The sequence below is a fragment of the Nycticebus coucang genome, chromosome 5 (assembly GCF_027406575.1).
Source record: "Nycticebus coucang isolate mNycCou1 chromosome 5, mNycCou1.pri, whole genome shotgun sequence".
Classification (NCBI taxonomy): domain Eukaryota; kingdom Metazoa; phylum Chordata; class Mammalia; order Primates; family Lorisidae; genus Nycticebus; species Nycticebus coucang.
The window spans coordinates 20,716,726-20,733,679 of record NC_069784.1 but is presented as its reverse complement, the minus strand read 5'-3'; the positions used below and the strand labels follow the sequence as shown (position 1 = coordinate 20,733,679).

General features: G+C 41.3%; 1 protein-coding gene across 2 annotated transcripts in view; it reads right to left on the bottom strand.

Moving 5' to 3' along the window:
* The window catches only part of LRRC8C (leucine rich repeat containing 8 VRAC subunit C), a 76,576-nt gene that overhangs the window by 19,197 nt on the left and 40,425 nt on the right, over positions 1-16,954 (bottom strand). For both annotated transcript variants that reach the window (XM_053590836.1, XM_053590835.1), the window contains exon 2: positions 13,983-14,124. In XM_053590836.1, the coding sequence (XP_053446811.1) occupies positions 13,983-14,120 (138 nt within the window). In that variant the 5' untranslated portion in view covers positions 14,121-14,124. The remainder of the gene's footprint in view (positions 1-13,982; positions 14,125-16,954) is intronic.

Here is a 16,954-nt window from a genome sequence, read left to right as displayed (position 1 = left end):
TAAGTTCTTGACTTTTTGAAAGTTTGGCTATGAGCTAGAATATTCCTTCCTTAAACTTGTGCTGTTGGTTCTATTTGTTCTTCTAGGACATACTGGGTAAGCTGGAGCCATTTAAACTTTCCCTGTGGCAGTCCTATAAAGAATCTGCTATCTGTTCTTGTGTCCCCTGGGGTCTTCTTGACCTTGAGAACAAGATTTTTTGGTTCCTCTCCTCTGCTGGTCACAGTCTCTTAAATTATGGTGTAAAATATCCAGAAATGAATGAAGTTCAAAGGCCTCAGGCCCTTCCCAAGGACATGAGATGCTCCTGTACAATGGCACACGCCTAAAATGTGTCGTCCACATTCTTCATGCACCCATCCCTCCGTTCCACACGTGCATTCTTCTGAGTACTCACTTACACGTGCCCGTTACTGATTTCCATTCAGGGGTACAGGGGATGAACCTGACAGATGAGGTCTAGCCTTACGGAGTTTATGTTCCTATATGTTACAGGTAATTCTTCCAAGTAGATTTTTGTTCCTTAAACAAAGAGATGGTCAATCTTAGAGTCATGATTTTCTTGCTTGTGAAATTTACAGGTAAGAAGGTTTCTACTAATAAAATACAAAGGAAATGTTAGCAAAGACAGGATGAGATTTGGATTGAGCTTCTAAAGTACATTCCATAAAGAAAATTAGAAGAAGTTAGTTGACAGAGTGGGGGCCACTGCGTGTGCATGTGTGTGTATGTGTGTGTGTGTGTGTGTGTGGCCGGGAGAAGGGAATGCCGGTAGCAGAGGGTTGAATTGCTCCTCAATCCACAGTATGTTATCAGCTGGCCGTTCACGCAAAGCCTTGCCTTTCCTTCCTTCTCTTCCCTTTTACCACGTATGCCGTCCTATTCCTCTCTACCATCAAAATTAAGCATTCTTCATGTACATTTTTGGGTAAACTTAAAAATTTAATTGGAATTTTAGTACTGTTGCTTTGAATTTATAAAATAATTTGTGGGGACAATACATCTTTGTAATATCAATTCTGTGCCAGGTTAGGAAATGTCTTTCCATTCATTCAAATTTTCTTATTTAGGTCTTAGACATTTAAAGGTTCTCTGTGAAAGTCTTACACATCCTCAGTTAGCTTAATTCCTAGATATTTTATAGTTTTTGTTGCCATTTTGAATGGCATTTTATTTTTTGTTCAATCTTTTTCTTTTTGTAAGATGCCAGGCTGCTCATTTATTTTAGGAGTTCTAAGTCTATACACAGCAATGATTATACAGTAATGACAACTCCATAAAGTCGGGTGTGGAACAGAAGAGCTGTGCTCCTTATTTATTTTGTAAGCTTTTCTTTCTCTTCACTCCCTGAGAAAAGGAAAGCAGATCTCAGGACATTTGCTGTCGTCTTGGTCCTATGATCATTTGAAAACTGTTTCTTCTACCTTGTTCGTATAGCTGAGCGGAGTGAGAAGAGGGCAGGCTTGGCTGAGGGGCCCTCTGCTCAGACATCACGGGCTTCCACTTCTGGGAGGGATCTGTCATCTTGGCTGGATTATTTTTTGCTAAATCTTCTAGTTGGTATGTGTCTTTTCAGTTGGGAGTACTTTATTTCATATTTTTAAAAGTGAATAGAAAGCTATTATTGGATTTTTTGTTTTACGGTATGAAGCTACATATTCTAAAACAATAGGATTTGTAAAATAAATATTAACAAAAATGCAGGAGTTTACAAAGGAAAACAGCAGTAAGGCGCAGCACTCATTATTTATATTTAAATACATTTTTATATTAGAGACTCCATTAAATATATTTTTATATTAGAGACTCCAGCTACACTGCAGGAACTTATTAGCCTACAAGTAAAACATGTCCCAATTTTAGCCTAACCCTCAGAGTAGGGCCCCTGTGTGTTTCCAGTGTTTTCAAAGGAATAGGAAAAGGCTGGGCACGATGGCTCATGCCTGTGATCCTAGCACTCTGGGATGCTGAGGCAGGTGAATTACGTGAGTTCAGGAGTTTGAGACCAGCCTGAGTAAGAGTGAGACCCCATCTCTAAGAAGTAGCAGGCACCTGCAGTCCCAGCTACGTGGGAGGCAAAGCAAGAGAACCACTTGAGCCCAGAAGTTTGAGGTAGCTGTAAGCCATAACAACCCCATGGCAATTGAGTGAGACTCTGTCTTAACACTTCCCCCCCAAACAAAGAAATAGGAAAGAGAGGACTTTGAGAAGAAGAAAGTGAGGGCAGTAAGTGGTAGAGTGGATCTGTTTGCTTGATATGATTAGATTATTGAGGGGGATCTTAATCAGGATCCAGGTCAAGGGTCTTGATTAAAAATACAAGATCACCTCCTTCCTTCCATACATACTTAATATAGAATCTTCCTTACATATATACTTAATATAGAATCTTTAAAGGGAGGTTTTGGATGATTCATGCATAGGATCAACAACAGAGACTAACTATATAATAAATCTTACTTGATTCACATAGAGAAAAAAATCCCAATACCCTGTCAGTGCTTTGTTATTTGAGGAAAAAGATGCCTTATTAAACAATCAACAGGCAACAAGATCATAAGAACCCATAATGGTGAAATAAAAGGAAGTGTTTCCCATTCACTGAGTGGCATCGGATGGTATCAGATGATCTAAGAGCATTCAGATTCATATCTTGTGCTAAACCCAAGCGGGTGTGGTTAAAGGTACTCATATATTATTCTTGTGGCCAGGAATTCACTGCACATTAAATTGTCAAGGTGATAGATGACAAGAAGTAAAGTTCTAGGGAAGATCAAAAGTATCAGTTTGAATAAGCCACCATAAAAAGTTGGTCCTAACTGAGGCATATTTTTGGCGCTAGATGTAACGGGGATTTTGAGATAGTGTTTCTCTCATAGCATTCACCACCATCCCTACAGAGATGAGAAAGGCTGTTCTTTAAAATTATTTTCACCATCCAAATAATTTTTGTTTCACATTCCCCAAAGATCCTAGTAGAATGGCAATATGTTATGGGTACATAGAAACTTTATAAAACCATATCTTAGACAAGGTCTTCATTTCAAGCCTACCTATTAATGATAGCTGCTTTTTCATCAGTATTCTAGATTTTACTTTAAAGCAATGGGTTAATCTAGAGGTCAATCTATTACTCTTTGCTGATAATGTGATATTATATCTAGAAAACCCCAAGGATTCAGCCAAGAGACTCCTGGAATAGACAAATTCAGCCAAGTTTCAGGTTACAATATCAACGTATACAAATCAATAGCGTTCATGTATATCCACAACAGTCAAAATGAGAACCAAATTGAGACTTGACACCATTCATGATAGCAACAAAGAAAATAAAGTAATAAAACATTTAGGAATACAAGGTAATTTAACTAAGGAGGCAAAAGACCTCTACATGGAGAATTAAAAAACACTGAAGAAAGAAATAGTAGAGGGTATAAACAGATGGAAAAACATATCATGCTCATGGATTGGCAGAATCCATATTGTTAAAATGTTTATACTCCCCAAAGTGATCTACAGATTCAATGCAGTCCTCATCATAATACCAACATCATTTTTCACAGATCTAGAATAAATAATTCTATGCTTCATATGAAACCATAAAAGAGCCCAAATAGCCAAAGCAACCTTAAGCAAAAAGAATAAATCAGGAGGCATAAATTTTTACCAGACTTCAAGCTACACTATAAGTCTATAGCAGGGGTCCTCAAACTTTTTAAACAGGGGGCCAGTTCACTGTCCCTCAGACCTTTGAAGGGCTGGGCTATAGTTAAAAAAAAACAACTATGAACAAATTCCTATGCACATTGTACATATCTTACTTTGAATTCAATAAAACAAAGCGGGAACAAATACAATATTTAAAATGAAGAACAACGAAAGTTAAATCAACAAACTTACCAGTATTTCAATGGGAACTATGGGCCTGCTTTTGGCTAATGAGATGGTCAATGTCTGGTTCCATATTTGTCACTGCTAGTCGTAACAAGTGATGCAAGTGTGCATTAGTTAGTCCCGAGACTGAGAGGAGGAGTCGAGAGACACGGAGAGGAGGGGAGTCGAGAGTGCCGCACACATTCCACATATACGCACTGTAGCAGGACAGGCAGGGGTGCCAAAAACACCTGGGGCCAGATCAATGCCTTTGGCAGGCTGCATTGAGGACCCCTGGTCTATAGTAACCAAAACAGCTGGGTACCAGCACAAGAACAAAGACAAAACCAATGGATCAGAACTGAGAAACCAGATTTAAAACCATCCTCATATTGCCATATGGTCTTTGACAAAGTAGACAGCAATAGATACTGGGGGAAAGAATCCCTATTTAGTAAATGGTGCTGGGAAAATTGAATAGTCACATGTAGAAGACTGAAAAGGATCAGCAACTCTCATCACTCACAAAAATTAACTCACAAAGCACAGCATACCTAAACCTAAGACATGCACCTACAAGAATTTAAGAAGAAGTTGGACAAACACTTTATAGACATTGGCCTTGGCAAAGAATTTATGAAGAAGATCCCAAAAGCAATTCCAGCAACAACAAAAATAAATAAATGTCTTGATCAAATTAAAAAGCCTCTGCCAGCCAAGGAAAGAATCATTGGAGCAAAGAGACAATATATAGGATGGGAGAAAATATTTGCACACTGACATCCAAGAAAAGTCTGATAACCAGAATCTACAAAGAACTCAAGCCAATCAGCAAGAAAAAAAAAAAAAAAAAAAAAAACCAACCCCATTAAAAACAGATGAACAGAAACTTTTCAAAAGAAAAGACTACTGGCCAACACATATGAAAAAATGCTCAACATCTCTAATCATCAGGGAAATGCAAATCAAAACCACAGTGAGATATCACTTAATTCCAGTAAGAATGGCTTTTATCAAAAAGGCCCCAAACAACACATGCTGGCGTGGATGTGGAGAGATAGGCGCACTCAGACACTATTGGTGGGACTGCAAACTAGTACAGCCTCTGTGCAAAGTAGCATGTGGAGATTTCTCAAAGAACTAACAGTAGACCTGCCATCTAATCCAGCAATCCCACTACTAGGTATTTACCCAAAGAAAAAAAGGCGTTTTGTAAAAAAGATACCCATACCTGTTTATAGCAGCACAGTCCATAATTACAAAGATGTGGAGCCAACCCAAAGGCCCATCAATACATTAGTGGATAAATAAAATGTGGTATATGGATGCCATGCTACTCCATCATTAAAAAAATGTTAAACTAATATTTTTTGTAATAACCTGAATGGAACTGGAGACCATTCTTCTAAGTGAAGTATCACAAGAATGGGAAAACACACACCACATGTACTTACTATTAAACTGGAACTAACCGATCAACACTCACGTGCACATATGGTAGTAAAACTCCACGACAGCCGAGCAGGCGGGAGCAGAACAGGGGAAGGGTAAATGCACACCTAACAGGTCCTGCAGCACACAGTAGCTGGGTGATGGCACACTTGTAACTTTGATTCAGATGGTACAAAAGCAATTGATGTAACCAAAATGTTTGTACCCCCATCATATTCTGTAATGAAATTTAAAAAAAAGAAAAAAAGAAAATCTGACTATGTCAGATAAAAGAATTCATTTAAATAATAAAACAAGTATAAAACAACCTCATAAATGCATCAATGTACAAAGTTATAATTTAATAAAAAAAAATAAAATATTTTTGAAAAAAATTCATTTTATTTATTTTTTGAGACAGAGTCTTACTATGTCACTCTTGGTAGAGTGCTGTAGTATCACAGCTCACAGCAACCTCACACTCTTGGGCTTAAGAGATTCTCTGGCCTCAGCCTCCCAAGTAGCTGGGACTACAGGTGCCCGCCACAAGACCTGGCTATTTTTTTTGTTATAGTTGTTGTTGTTTGGCAGGCCCTGGCTGGGTTCAAACCTGCCAGCCCCAGTGTATGTGGTTGGCACCCTAGCCGCTGAGCTACAGGGGTTGAGCCTTTAAAAAAGAACTTAATTGGGCGGCACCTGTGGCTCAAAGGAATAGGGCACTGGCCCCATATATTGGGGGTGGTGGGTTCAAACCCGACCCCGGCTAAAAACTTCAAAGAAAAAAAAAAAAAAAGAATCTAATTGATGGCCACTATTTTAAAAAAACCAAACCACTATTTTCTTGTAGTTACTATTCTGAATGAGGAATCATTTTCTACGTTTAAATATTTTATTAAAAAGTATTTGATTTTTACCATTGTTAAATTGTAAAAATTGGAAGTTTATTTTTTGGTTTTGGTTTTGAGAACCAACTTTTGGTGCCTTTATTAAAAAAGAGGCTCCTCTTGGGGGTAGGGCTCAATTACAAGAGGGACTTTATACCACAAATGCAATCAGCATAACCTGGTTCTTTGTACCCTCAATGAATTCCCAGCGATGAAAAAAATAAAAAATGACTAATTTAAGTTGGCATTTTGGGGCCTCCATCTAGAATGCAAATTTGGCAAAAGAAAAACTATGTACTAGGAATCCCAGCTAATGTGGGACCGAGGGCTAAGGAGGGGGTAGAAGCAAGAATTCAGGGCACATTATCAAAATGAACTCCTCTGAAATTACTTTGGAATCTAGAATTTTTATTGCCTTTGCTTTCCAGTGAACTGCCTGTGAACATTTTCACCTGAAGGCCATTTGCTATGGAGGGGATGTTGATGGCTATAAACCAGAGAAGTAGAAATTAGCTTCTGTACGCACCACAAATCAAAGTGCTGACCAACAACTCTGACCAACACGCTCAGAGGACCCAAACCCTTGGACAGTGTGACCTTGCTGGCCCCTTTGCTGTGACGGGGTTAAGGAAGTGCTCTGGGAAATTTTGTAGGTGGTCTCAAGTCATTGAAATCGTTCCTCCCTCCTCCCACCTCCATAATGCATAAAGCAGGAAATGTCTTTCCTGTGTCACAGTCACCAGGCAGGTCCCTCAGGGCTTCCAGGGGGCTTGCATCTTTCAGTTCCTGTTTCTGGTTTCCAACTGCTAACTCTATATTTGGTAACAGCTTGCCAGTGGGCTGTTTTGGATTTGGCCATAATGAGATAACCTGGAGTCACTCAGCAGAGATCTAAAGCAATCTTATTTTTCCAGGAAGCAACGGGTTGACCTTTCAGGATTTGTACTATTTTTTAGAGTGTGTTGAGTTTTCAAATGGTGTTGTTTACAGCACAAAGTCGGGTGTTTACACTATTGGTCCCTGAGGGTATATGATGGTACGGGAATAGGATATGTAGACTCTCACACTCTCCTGGTTTACAGTGAATTTGTTTGTTTCTTAGGTGGCCTGATGTAATCTAAGGAAGGTTCTTTATACATGTTTTTATTCCATGGCAGCCTTGAAAATAGCTACTTGCTCAGAAATGAATAAATATTTGCCAGACAAGAGTGCTAATTTTAATCCCTTTACAATCAGGGCAAGAAATAATCAACACCCCTTTGATAGATAATAAACCCCTCCCTTCCCCAGTATTTTCAAAGCTGCATAATGTTAAACCTGTATGAACACAACCTTTTAGCAATAAACGATCAACTGTTAATTGCCACAGTAAAAGCAACTTAGAAAACAGTTACTTGCAATAGCCGTTGGATCGCTATTTTTTCAACAAATGCTCTTCTCGCTCCAGCTTGGATTTGGCTTTGTCATATTTTCTAACGCAAGAGCTAACTTGCTTTGTGAATAAGATCAGAAAGAACGACGGCACTTTCATTTTACAAAGGGAAAATCAAGGCATAAAAACACATTTTAATTATTTTCACACCACCTTGGAAATGGAAAAGGAATTCCTACTTTACAGAGAACTCTTTGTTTATAAAGTTATCAGTCATTAAGCCAATTTTAGTGGATTATCATAGAAGAGCTAAAATAAGAACTTAAATTCCTCCCCAAAGGAATTTTACTTTCATCAGTAAGATGAGTGCTGGGTGGTTTTAATTATTTAAACTATACATTATTTCTTATTTCTTTAATACTTACTATAAGTTGGAAGTTACTCTTTCTTTAAGAGCAGATATATAGTGAATAACCTTAATAAATGTAATCTCTAACTTAGAAAATTGATTCTCTCTGTAACTTCCTAATTTTCCTTTTAGTCATTGTGCACTTGTTTTTATACTGAAAATCTTGTGTCACAAAACAAACTCTGGCCACACTCTGTGTAGTGGTGGTGGTTCCTTAACATTCGATAGCTGTGTGACAGGGGTGGCAGGGAGATGCTGGAGGACCAGCCTGAGATTGGAATCCTAGCTGCATCCCTCTTGGCTTTGGGACAAGCTACCGAACCTTCTATCCCTTCAGAATTCTCATCTGAAAAATGGGGCTAATCTATTTGTACAACTTCGTTTTGGGAACTAAAGTGCATACGGATTCTAGGACAGGTCCCCTTTCCAGTATTTCTCACTATTATCATTCTGGATAAAACAATTCTTCTATTGTGTGGGAATGCCCCTCCCACTGCAGGACGTTTAGTTCTCCACTCCTCCCTCGAAAACACCATCTGAGCCCTCTGGCTACTGGGCCAATCAATGAGGGCTTTGTGAAATGATCATTCCAGAACTTACCATAATGCTGATTTTTTCCCCCTGCCTTTCCTCTTTTAAATATATATGTATATATTTTGATTTTGTGTACTCATTCTTTGAGACTTCATTCAATTATCTCTCGGGCTAGTCCAAGTAACTTCCAATGGCTGAGATGGCAACATTGTATTTAATGTTCTTTGAGGCACCATCAAAGGGCTTCTAGGTTGGAAGGCATTGCTCATATATTTTTATGGTCACTAGGCTATTATCAATGGAGGACCTGGACTCTTACACTGTCTAGCACCGCGCGTGGTGCCTGATAGATCGCTGGTGCTCAGAGATGTTTGCTGAATTAAACAGTCCACCCCAGATGAGCTCTGACCCCTGCAGCCTTCAAGTCTGCGCTGATGTGGTATTTCTTCCAGGTAGCTCGGTTTTTCTTAGAACCTTGGCATCCCAGTCTAACCCCCTGTACCCAGTCAACTGACACTGGATTTCTTTTTAAAGGCTATAGAGATGAAATAGGCCCAGGGGTGAAGGGCCCAGGTTAGGTAACCTATCCGGGGAGTGGTACTGACCACAGAGATACTCAGAGATACCCAGAGATACTCTCTGGGCAGCCCAGAGAGCTACTTGGCTTCTGGACAACAGAGACACACAGAGGGCTGTGGGGCAGGAAGGTGATTCTGACCACTGGGAAAAGAGGTTTAAGCTGCGCTTGAATCTGCCCCTGAACTGTAGACACATCTCCTAAAAGCTGTCCATCATAGACCTTTTCCACTGGGACACTCTCATTTTCATTCACTTTGCTCCAAGCCACCCACTGGTTCTTAAAGATTTTGTGTGTCCTTTCTCTTTTCCACACTCCATCCTGCCGTGGATGATGTAAACAAGAGATAGGATTCCTTGTGCTTGCCAGGCAGATCCTGCCGCAATGCTGTGAGCTGCAGCACAGTAATAAAGGCGGATTTATAGTCCTCTGCGGAGCTGTGTCATCTCCCTCTGCTGTTTCCAAAACTGGACTCCCCAAATCTTTGCTCAGCTCCTGAGGCCCCACTTCACCTCCCTCATCCTCACAATCTTTCAGCAGATAAACTACTTTCCACACAAGCCTAAATTCTCATCTTTCCGCCCGGCTTCCAACTAAAATGCATTTGTGGCCATCATTCCCATTCTAGTGGAAAGTCCCCCGCCACCCAAATCCAGGGTGATCCTCCACCAGGATCCTGGATTCACCACCTCCTTCCTTCTGAGAATGACCATTGCTCACTAACCCTAAACTCCTGTGTCTTATATTTAACTGATTACTTAATATCTCCACTTGGGTTCTTAACATGTCTCAAACTTAACATGCTCAAAACCAAACTTTTCTAGTTGCTCAGGCCTAAAAATCTTAGAGTCATCCTTCATTTCTCTTTTTCTCTCATATTTGACATTCATTTTTCAGCAACTTTTGGTGGTTTTTTCCTTCCAAATATATCCAGAACTGCTTCCACCCTAGTCCAAACAATCCGGTTCCTCTCTTGACTGGGTTATTGCACTAGCCTTCCAAATAATCCCCCTGCATCCACCTTCACCCCCACTAACATATTCTTTTCTTTTTTTTCTCAGTTTTTGGGTGGGGCTGGGTTTGAACCCGCCACCTCCGGTATATGGGGCTGGTGCCCTCCTCCTTTGAGCCACAGGCGCCGACTTCGCCCCCTCCCCCAACATATTCTTAACAGCTAGTGTGGTCTTGCTAAAATGTGAGTCAGATCATGACAATTCTCTGTTCAAAATCCTCCAAACACATCCCATCCCACTCAGTGTAAAGCCAGACCTTTCAGTGGCCTGCAAGGCTCTGCTGCCTGGCTCCCCTTGTGTCCCAGGCCTCATCTCCCACAGTTCTTCTCCTCACTCACACTGCTCTACGCGCTGGCCTCCCAGCTTTCCCTTCAATGTGCCAGAGATACCTCTCCTTCCAGCCTGTAACATTACCATTAGGTTCACCTTAACATTGACTCATTCTTATTATCATAAACTTCATTGGCACCAGAGTCACTTAGAAAGATACATGATTGGGCGGCTACCTGTGCTCAGGGGATAGGGTGCCAGCCCCATATACCGAGGGTGGTGAGTTCAAACCGGGCCCTGGCCAAACTGCAACAAAGAAATAGCCAGGTGTTGTGGCGGACTCCTGTAGTCCCAGCTACTCGGGAGGGTGAGGCAAGAGAATCGCCTAAGCCCAGGAGATGGAGGTTGCTGTGAGCTGTGTGACACCTTGGCACTCTACCGAGGGCCATAAAGTGAGACTCTGTCTCTACGAAAAAAAAAAGATAGATAGATACAAGATTGAGGTCACAGCTTGCCAGCACAGGTTTTCCTCCTTTGGGAAAATCTTCACAACTGTCCTCATAGCGACCACACTGCTGCCCAAGAGCTAGTGCCTCCCCAGGCCTCTCTTCCCCTGTGTCATTGCAGGTTCAAGGGAGAGACCCACCTTAGGCAGGTACTTATTCACCTTGTGCCCCAGAGAAGCCAGTATCTCTTCTAACTCAATAGATTGTCAATGTGTCAAGAAGCAGGCTCAGTTACAAGTGTCACCACAACCACAGAAGTCCAATGATATGGCTTCCTACCCGGTCCAGACGCAGCTGGCCAATCAATAGTAATCAGTGGCCATAAGCAATGTTGCCTAGTGACACAGCTAACTTTTGACCTTTATCCGGTCTCTAGGGAAACAACTAGAAAGCTGAGAAAGTGAAGTCAGAGTCCTCTGCAGAAGAGAAAGGGTCCTGTTAACTCTTTGATTCCTGCCCTTTGTTCTTGCTGTTCTCTCTGAATGTTGCTGTTTCCAACCAGGACATCTGCCTGGCCCGCTCCTGTTCCTCATCCAGTTTCTTGGCCAGAAGTCATCTTCCCAGTGAGGTCTTCCCAAGCCATCCTACTGAGCATTGCAACTCTTAGCTCACCTGCTGGGACCCTCTCCCATCTTGCAGGCTTTATTTTTTCCCCTTTGCCCTTATCATCTACTAACACACATAATTTATAACTGATTTTGTATATTTTGCTCATTTCTCCCCCTATATAATGTAAGTTCCATAAAGCTGGGATTTTTGTCTTTCATTTTTTCCTCCTTTACTGATAACTCTTGGTAGAGCAGTGGCTGACACACAGTAGGCCCTTTGACCACTGTTTATTCTACTTATGAATTAAATTATGCCCCTTTTTTCAGACCCTAACATCTCATTAGCATCCTTTTTTAGGGTGGATGGATGGGGCTGCAAAATGTTTTCAGTGACAAAATAAAAGGCAGCATGGTGCTAGGGATTAAGAACGGGATTCTGGAACCAAACTGCTGCCCACCTTGGGAGGTTCCCTTAACCTCCCTGTGCCTCAGTTGTCTCATTTACTAATGGGGTTAGAACGGCACATGTGACCTGGAGTTGCCATACAGATGAAAAGAGTTAAGGTCTGTGTATTCAGAAGAGTGCCTGACACATAGGATGTACTAGGTGTTAATTATTAGTAACATCAGCCCTAAAAGGACTTGACTTTTTTTTTTGTAGAGACAGAGTCTCACTCTGTTGCACTCAGTAGAGTGCCGTGGCATCACAGCTCACAGGAATCTCCAGCTCTTGGGCTTAGGTGATTCTCTTGCCTCAGCCTCCCAAGTAGCTGGGACCACAGCTCGCCATTGCTCGCCACAATGTCCGGTTATTTTTTGTTTGCAGTTTGGCCAGGGCCAGGTTCGAACCTGCCACCCTCAGCTTGTGGGGCTGGCGCCCTACTCACTGAACCACAGGACTTTACTTTTACTCTGCACCACTTCAGTTATTTCTTTCTCAGCCTACCTCCTCTTCCAGCAGGTCTTGCTGAAGCCACATCTACCCCAGAGCCTCGGAGCCTCTACTTTAACTTCCATTCATTGTTCCAACCACTGACACTAAGATTTTTAATGGCCCAGTTGCTGACACTAAAATTTCTAATGGCCTAGTTGCTGCCCTTCTCTGCTCAGTCCATGAGCTACTTGAGTGCTGCTGGCCATCACTGACCGCAGCTTCCTTTGAGTTCTGACACCCTCCCCTCTCCTGGTTTCCACCTGCTCTACGGCTGCCCCTTCTCAGCCTTCCTCAGAAGCTCTCCTCCCTCCCCCATTCTCTCTTCAAGTCATTCTTAGGTGATCCATTCACAAGCATGGCTTCAACTCACCCCGATGCCCAATCTGTGCCAGTCCCATCAACAGTTGCCCAGAGAAGTCACATTCTTTCTCCCGGTCATGGCTTAGAGTCGTCTTTCTTCTTCTGGCACCTTCTCCCACCTCCAGCTTCCTCTAACTTCAGCTGGCTCTCCAAGTTTTAAGTGAACCATCACCTTTTCTATTGTTCCCAAACTGAGCATCTCCCCTTAGCCCTCCCTCAGTGTCCCGGGGATGTCTCTGCTGTAGCACAACACAATTGTGGGAGCGGGCTGTGGCTGGCAGGGCCCCCACACCTGGGAAACGCGCAGGGAGTGACCCCCAACCACTTCTCCTCCTCTAACAACATTTGTTCCATCTGCCAGAAGTCACGCAGCCCATGCATACTTTCCTTGTTATGGACAAGCACAGTTCCACCACTTTAAGGTTGATCTCTACCCCATGTGTTAAGATTTGTTAAGATACTGTATAAATAAAGCCATTCCCACGGTTCAGGGGCTGGCTGCAGCCATCACTGCGTCAGCCCTCCCGACGCCAGCCTAGCTCCCGTCTCCTGAGTGTTTTGTTCTCGTGTGTGTCCCTCTGTCCCTCTTCTTCATTTCCCACCCTTCCACTCAGGTCAACTCTCCCTCGTCGCCCCGGGTCGTGAGCGGTCCTTCTTTCCTGCCAGGTTGCGACACACAACTTCTGATTGCTTGTTGACTTAGTTCTCTAGAAATGAACTACTTATAGGTATCTATGCCTGGCTCAGAGCAGCTATGCAAAATATAAGTGGATTCAGTATATGAACACAGAGCATTCAAACAGCATAAATTTCAGTTGAGTTACTGTTTAATTCAGAACTAAACATTGGGTAAAACTCTCATCAAAATGGCGGTTCTTCTAGAAAATCTTATTAAGATTGAAGAACAGCAAAAAGAAAAGCAGAAAGTTCCATTCTGGCAATTATGTGGCACTGGTGTGTACACACTATATTTCACTGGAAAGCCAACTTTGAAGGATAGGGGTCCCCTCTGATGTTATTAACATCGAACATTTCTTGACTACAGTTAACTTCTTCACTGGGCTCAATGAAATCTTCTAAGTACCATTTCTACTTTATTAAGACAGTTTGGTGACTGTTTCAGGCTCCCTCCCATAATTACAAACTCCATACATAGAGAAGAGTAACTAATACTTACACAGTTAAAAACCGCACAGCCAGCTCTCTTAAGAGGTTTCATTGACTTGACCTCTTGCTCCGGCCCGCATTTTGCCAGGGGTCTAGGCACCTACCTGCAAAGTACATCCAAACACGCCGATCATGAGCATGGCCACCGAGAGGTAATCAGTAAACACATCCCACCACGGCTTCAGCACCCGGAAGGCAGGCTGCTGCTCAGAGAACTGCCGGAATTCTGTCACCGGAATCATGTTTCTGAGAAAGGAGAGATCACTGGTAAATTAATATATCGTCAAGTACCACATAGTGCACTGTTATCAGCATTTGAAATGAGGCTTCAACCCAGCAGCAGCAGAGGTCTGAATTAGTGCAGGAGCTGCCAAGATGCGTCAGTGTTTCAATGAGCCATGGAATAAAACCACCAGTTGAGGAAAGGAGCGGACCAGCACAGAAAACGCAGGCACCTTTACGGAATTACTGTGTAGTTTATCAATGACTTCTGTGCTCAAGGAGGGACAAACTGACCACGATCAGACCAGTTGCCAAGTCCCAGTTATTTCCTGGACTCTCTTCCCTTAAACAGAACACAAAGATGGTGGAAATAGAGCCTGCCTTTGGAAATATCTTTGCTGTCTATCTTACCATCTTGGGTTATTGCTTTAAACTATTTGTTAAGCGTCACTTCAGCATTCATGTGCGTTAATTTTTTACTGAGCCCCATTCATAAAGCATTTTGCTTGCTCCATGGGAAGCAAAACGACATTGCCGTGTGGTCTTTGTCTTTTAAGAGGAAAGATCTCCTTGATAGTGGTGGTGAGTTAGGGAGGACCCAATTTCTCTTGCCTTTTTTTTTGTCTTCATGCTTATGTCTTGATTTCTTTTCTTTATATCTTGTACTTCTCAAGTTTTGATTCCATACCTCAAAATGACCCTGATTTTCTCTGAGAAATAAGTTTGCCCTGGAAACTCCTCCCTGCCCTTCTCAATACTGAATAGGGCACAGCCAAGTCTCTGGGTAAAGGGGAAAAAAGATGCATCCTTTCCTTGGTCTGGATTCTTTTTCATGCCTGCTGCCTTTACCCAGGCCAAGACTTGAGGTTAACCACTCACTGTTACAGTGAGAAGAAATATTCTTTCCTAATCTTATGGCAAGAAAAAAGGGTAGCTGATAAGGGCCAAGGAGAAAGTTTCCCTCCCTTTTATCTTCTTTAGACGCAATAATCTATCTCTCTACATATGTCCTTGTCATAGGGTCCTGATTAAAGAGGCAGATAAAGGCTACATTTTTGCCTAGTGTCCCAAGTCTTGTTTGTTTCATGGACCTTCCTTCTCTAACACTGAATTAAGAACTACACAATAAACACCCCAGATAAAAGCAAAGCCTCTTCTTTGAATTCACTGGTGATTATCGCTTTCAAAACCATTATAACGTTATCCATTCTTTCTTCCTGATTTATGACTCTTTCTTAAACAATAATTTATCTTCTACACAGGGTTGAAAATTTCAACTGCCTAGTGCTGCTCTCCCCGATAACCTACCTGACACCTGTGTGACACTGATACAATTTCTTCATTTTACTGAAACACACCTTTCTTAACTCCATTCTGTTACCATCTGTAGGCTGCAAGCTTCTACGTGGTACACATGTGTGTCCTCGAAACATGTTACAGGCATACTACGCCTGCTCGGTAAATTACTTTGTATGTTCCTGGTGACACTTAAATTTCAGACTAGTCAAACTTTGGTTTTCTGAACAATTCATGGCTTCTTCTCAGTGAATCATTACGGGCTCATTGCCCCACGTGCTTGCTAGTCATAGTTGTTTGAGCAGCAGTTCTTGACTTCCAAGCTCTGCTTCAGAAGCCACAGTCTTATTCTATGCTGCATCTCCATTACTTATCACAGTAGCCGAAAAACAAGAGGCTCTCAACAACTGTTGTCTAAATGAATGGGTAAATTTAGATGCTTATTCAGGGAGCAAAGCTTATCCAACTTAGATTTGGAGTGACCCTAATTAGCTGCAGTGATAATGATAATTAGCAAACTGTTTGTTCCGTAGTCTGCTGCTCTTTGATAGATTTGGCTGTTGTCTTTTCCATGATAAGTTCCTTTACATTGTGGAGGAAATTGAGCTTGCTAAAGTATTTAAGTGAGTGACACTTTCAGGACCAAAACGCACCAATATAGAACAGTTAGTCTCAGATGTTTTGGTCTCGAGACCTCTTCATGCTCTGTCACGTAATGGGGAAAATCTCAAACTGTTTGCAAGTTATACAAATACTTACCATATTAGAAATTAAAACCAAGAAATTTTAAAAATACACAATTATTCAGGACAATTTTAATTCAGAATTAAAATTATGTTATCATATATTATTATGAATATGACTATCTTCCAAAACAATTAGTGAGAATGATGGTATTGTTGTACATTTTTGCAAATCTCTTTAATGTCTACCATAATACAGAAAATAACTGGATTCTCATATCTGCTTCTACATCACTCCATTGTGATATATGTTGATTTGGCTGAAATTTATGAATCAAACAAGGCCTCACAAGGGCGTATGATTGGAAAAGGGAGGAGAATCTTAGTAGCCCCTTTATATCATTGGGGATATTCATTTTTGATACGTGTACTATACCAAACTTGGGTGAGGTTAATTGCAATATGGACTCTGGAAACTATATTACAGAACTTTTAAATTCCATTATATAACATTAAAACTCATTATTCTACTTTGCACTTTGAATGTATCTTTTTACCCATGTATTACTTTGTAACATTATGCATTGGTAAGTTAGAAAACATTAGATCACTAAGTTATGAAGATCTTCCAAATGTTGACACGTTTCATTATAAAATATTTATTTCTTTTTCTTTTTTTTTTTTAATTGTTGGGGATTCATTGAGGGTACAATAAGCCAGGTTACACTGATTGCAATTGTTAGGTAAAGTCCCTCTTGCAATCATGTCATTATAAAATATTTAAAAATGACATTCATCAATATCACTACTGCTATCATCAGGAAAATGTTTACACATTGGGAAGCTGTTGAGCTCATGGTGGAGAATACAAATTT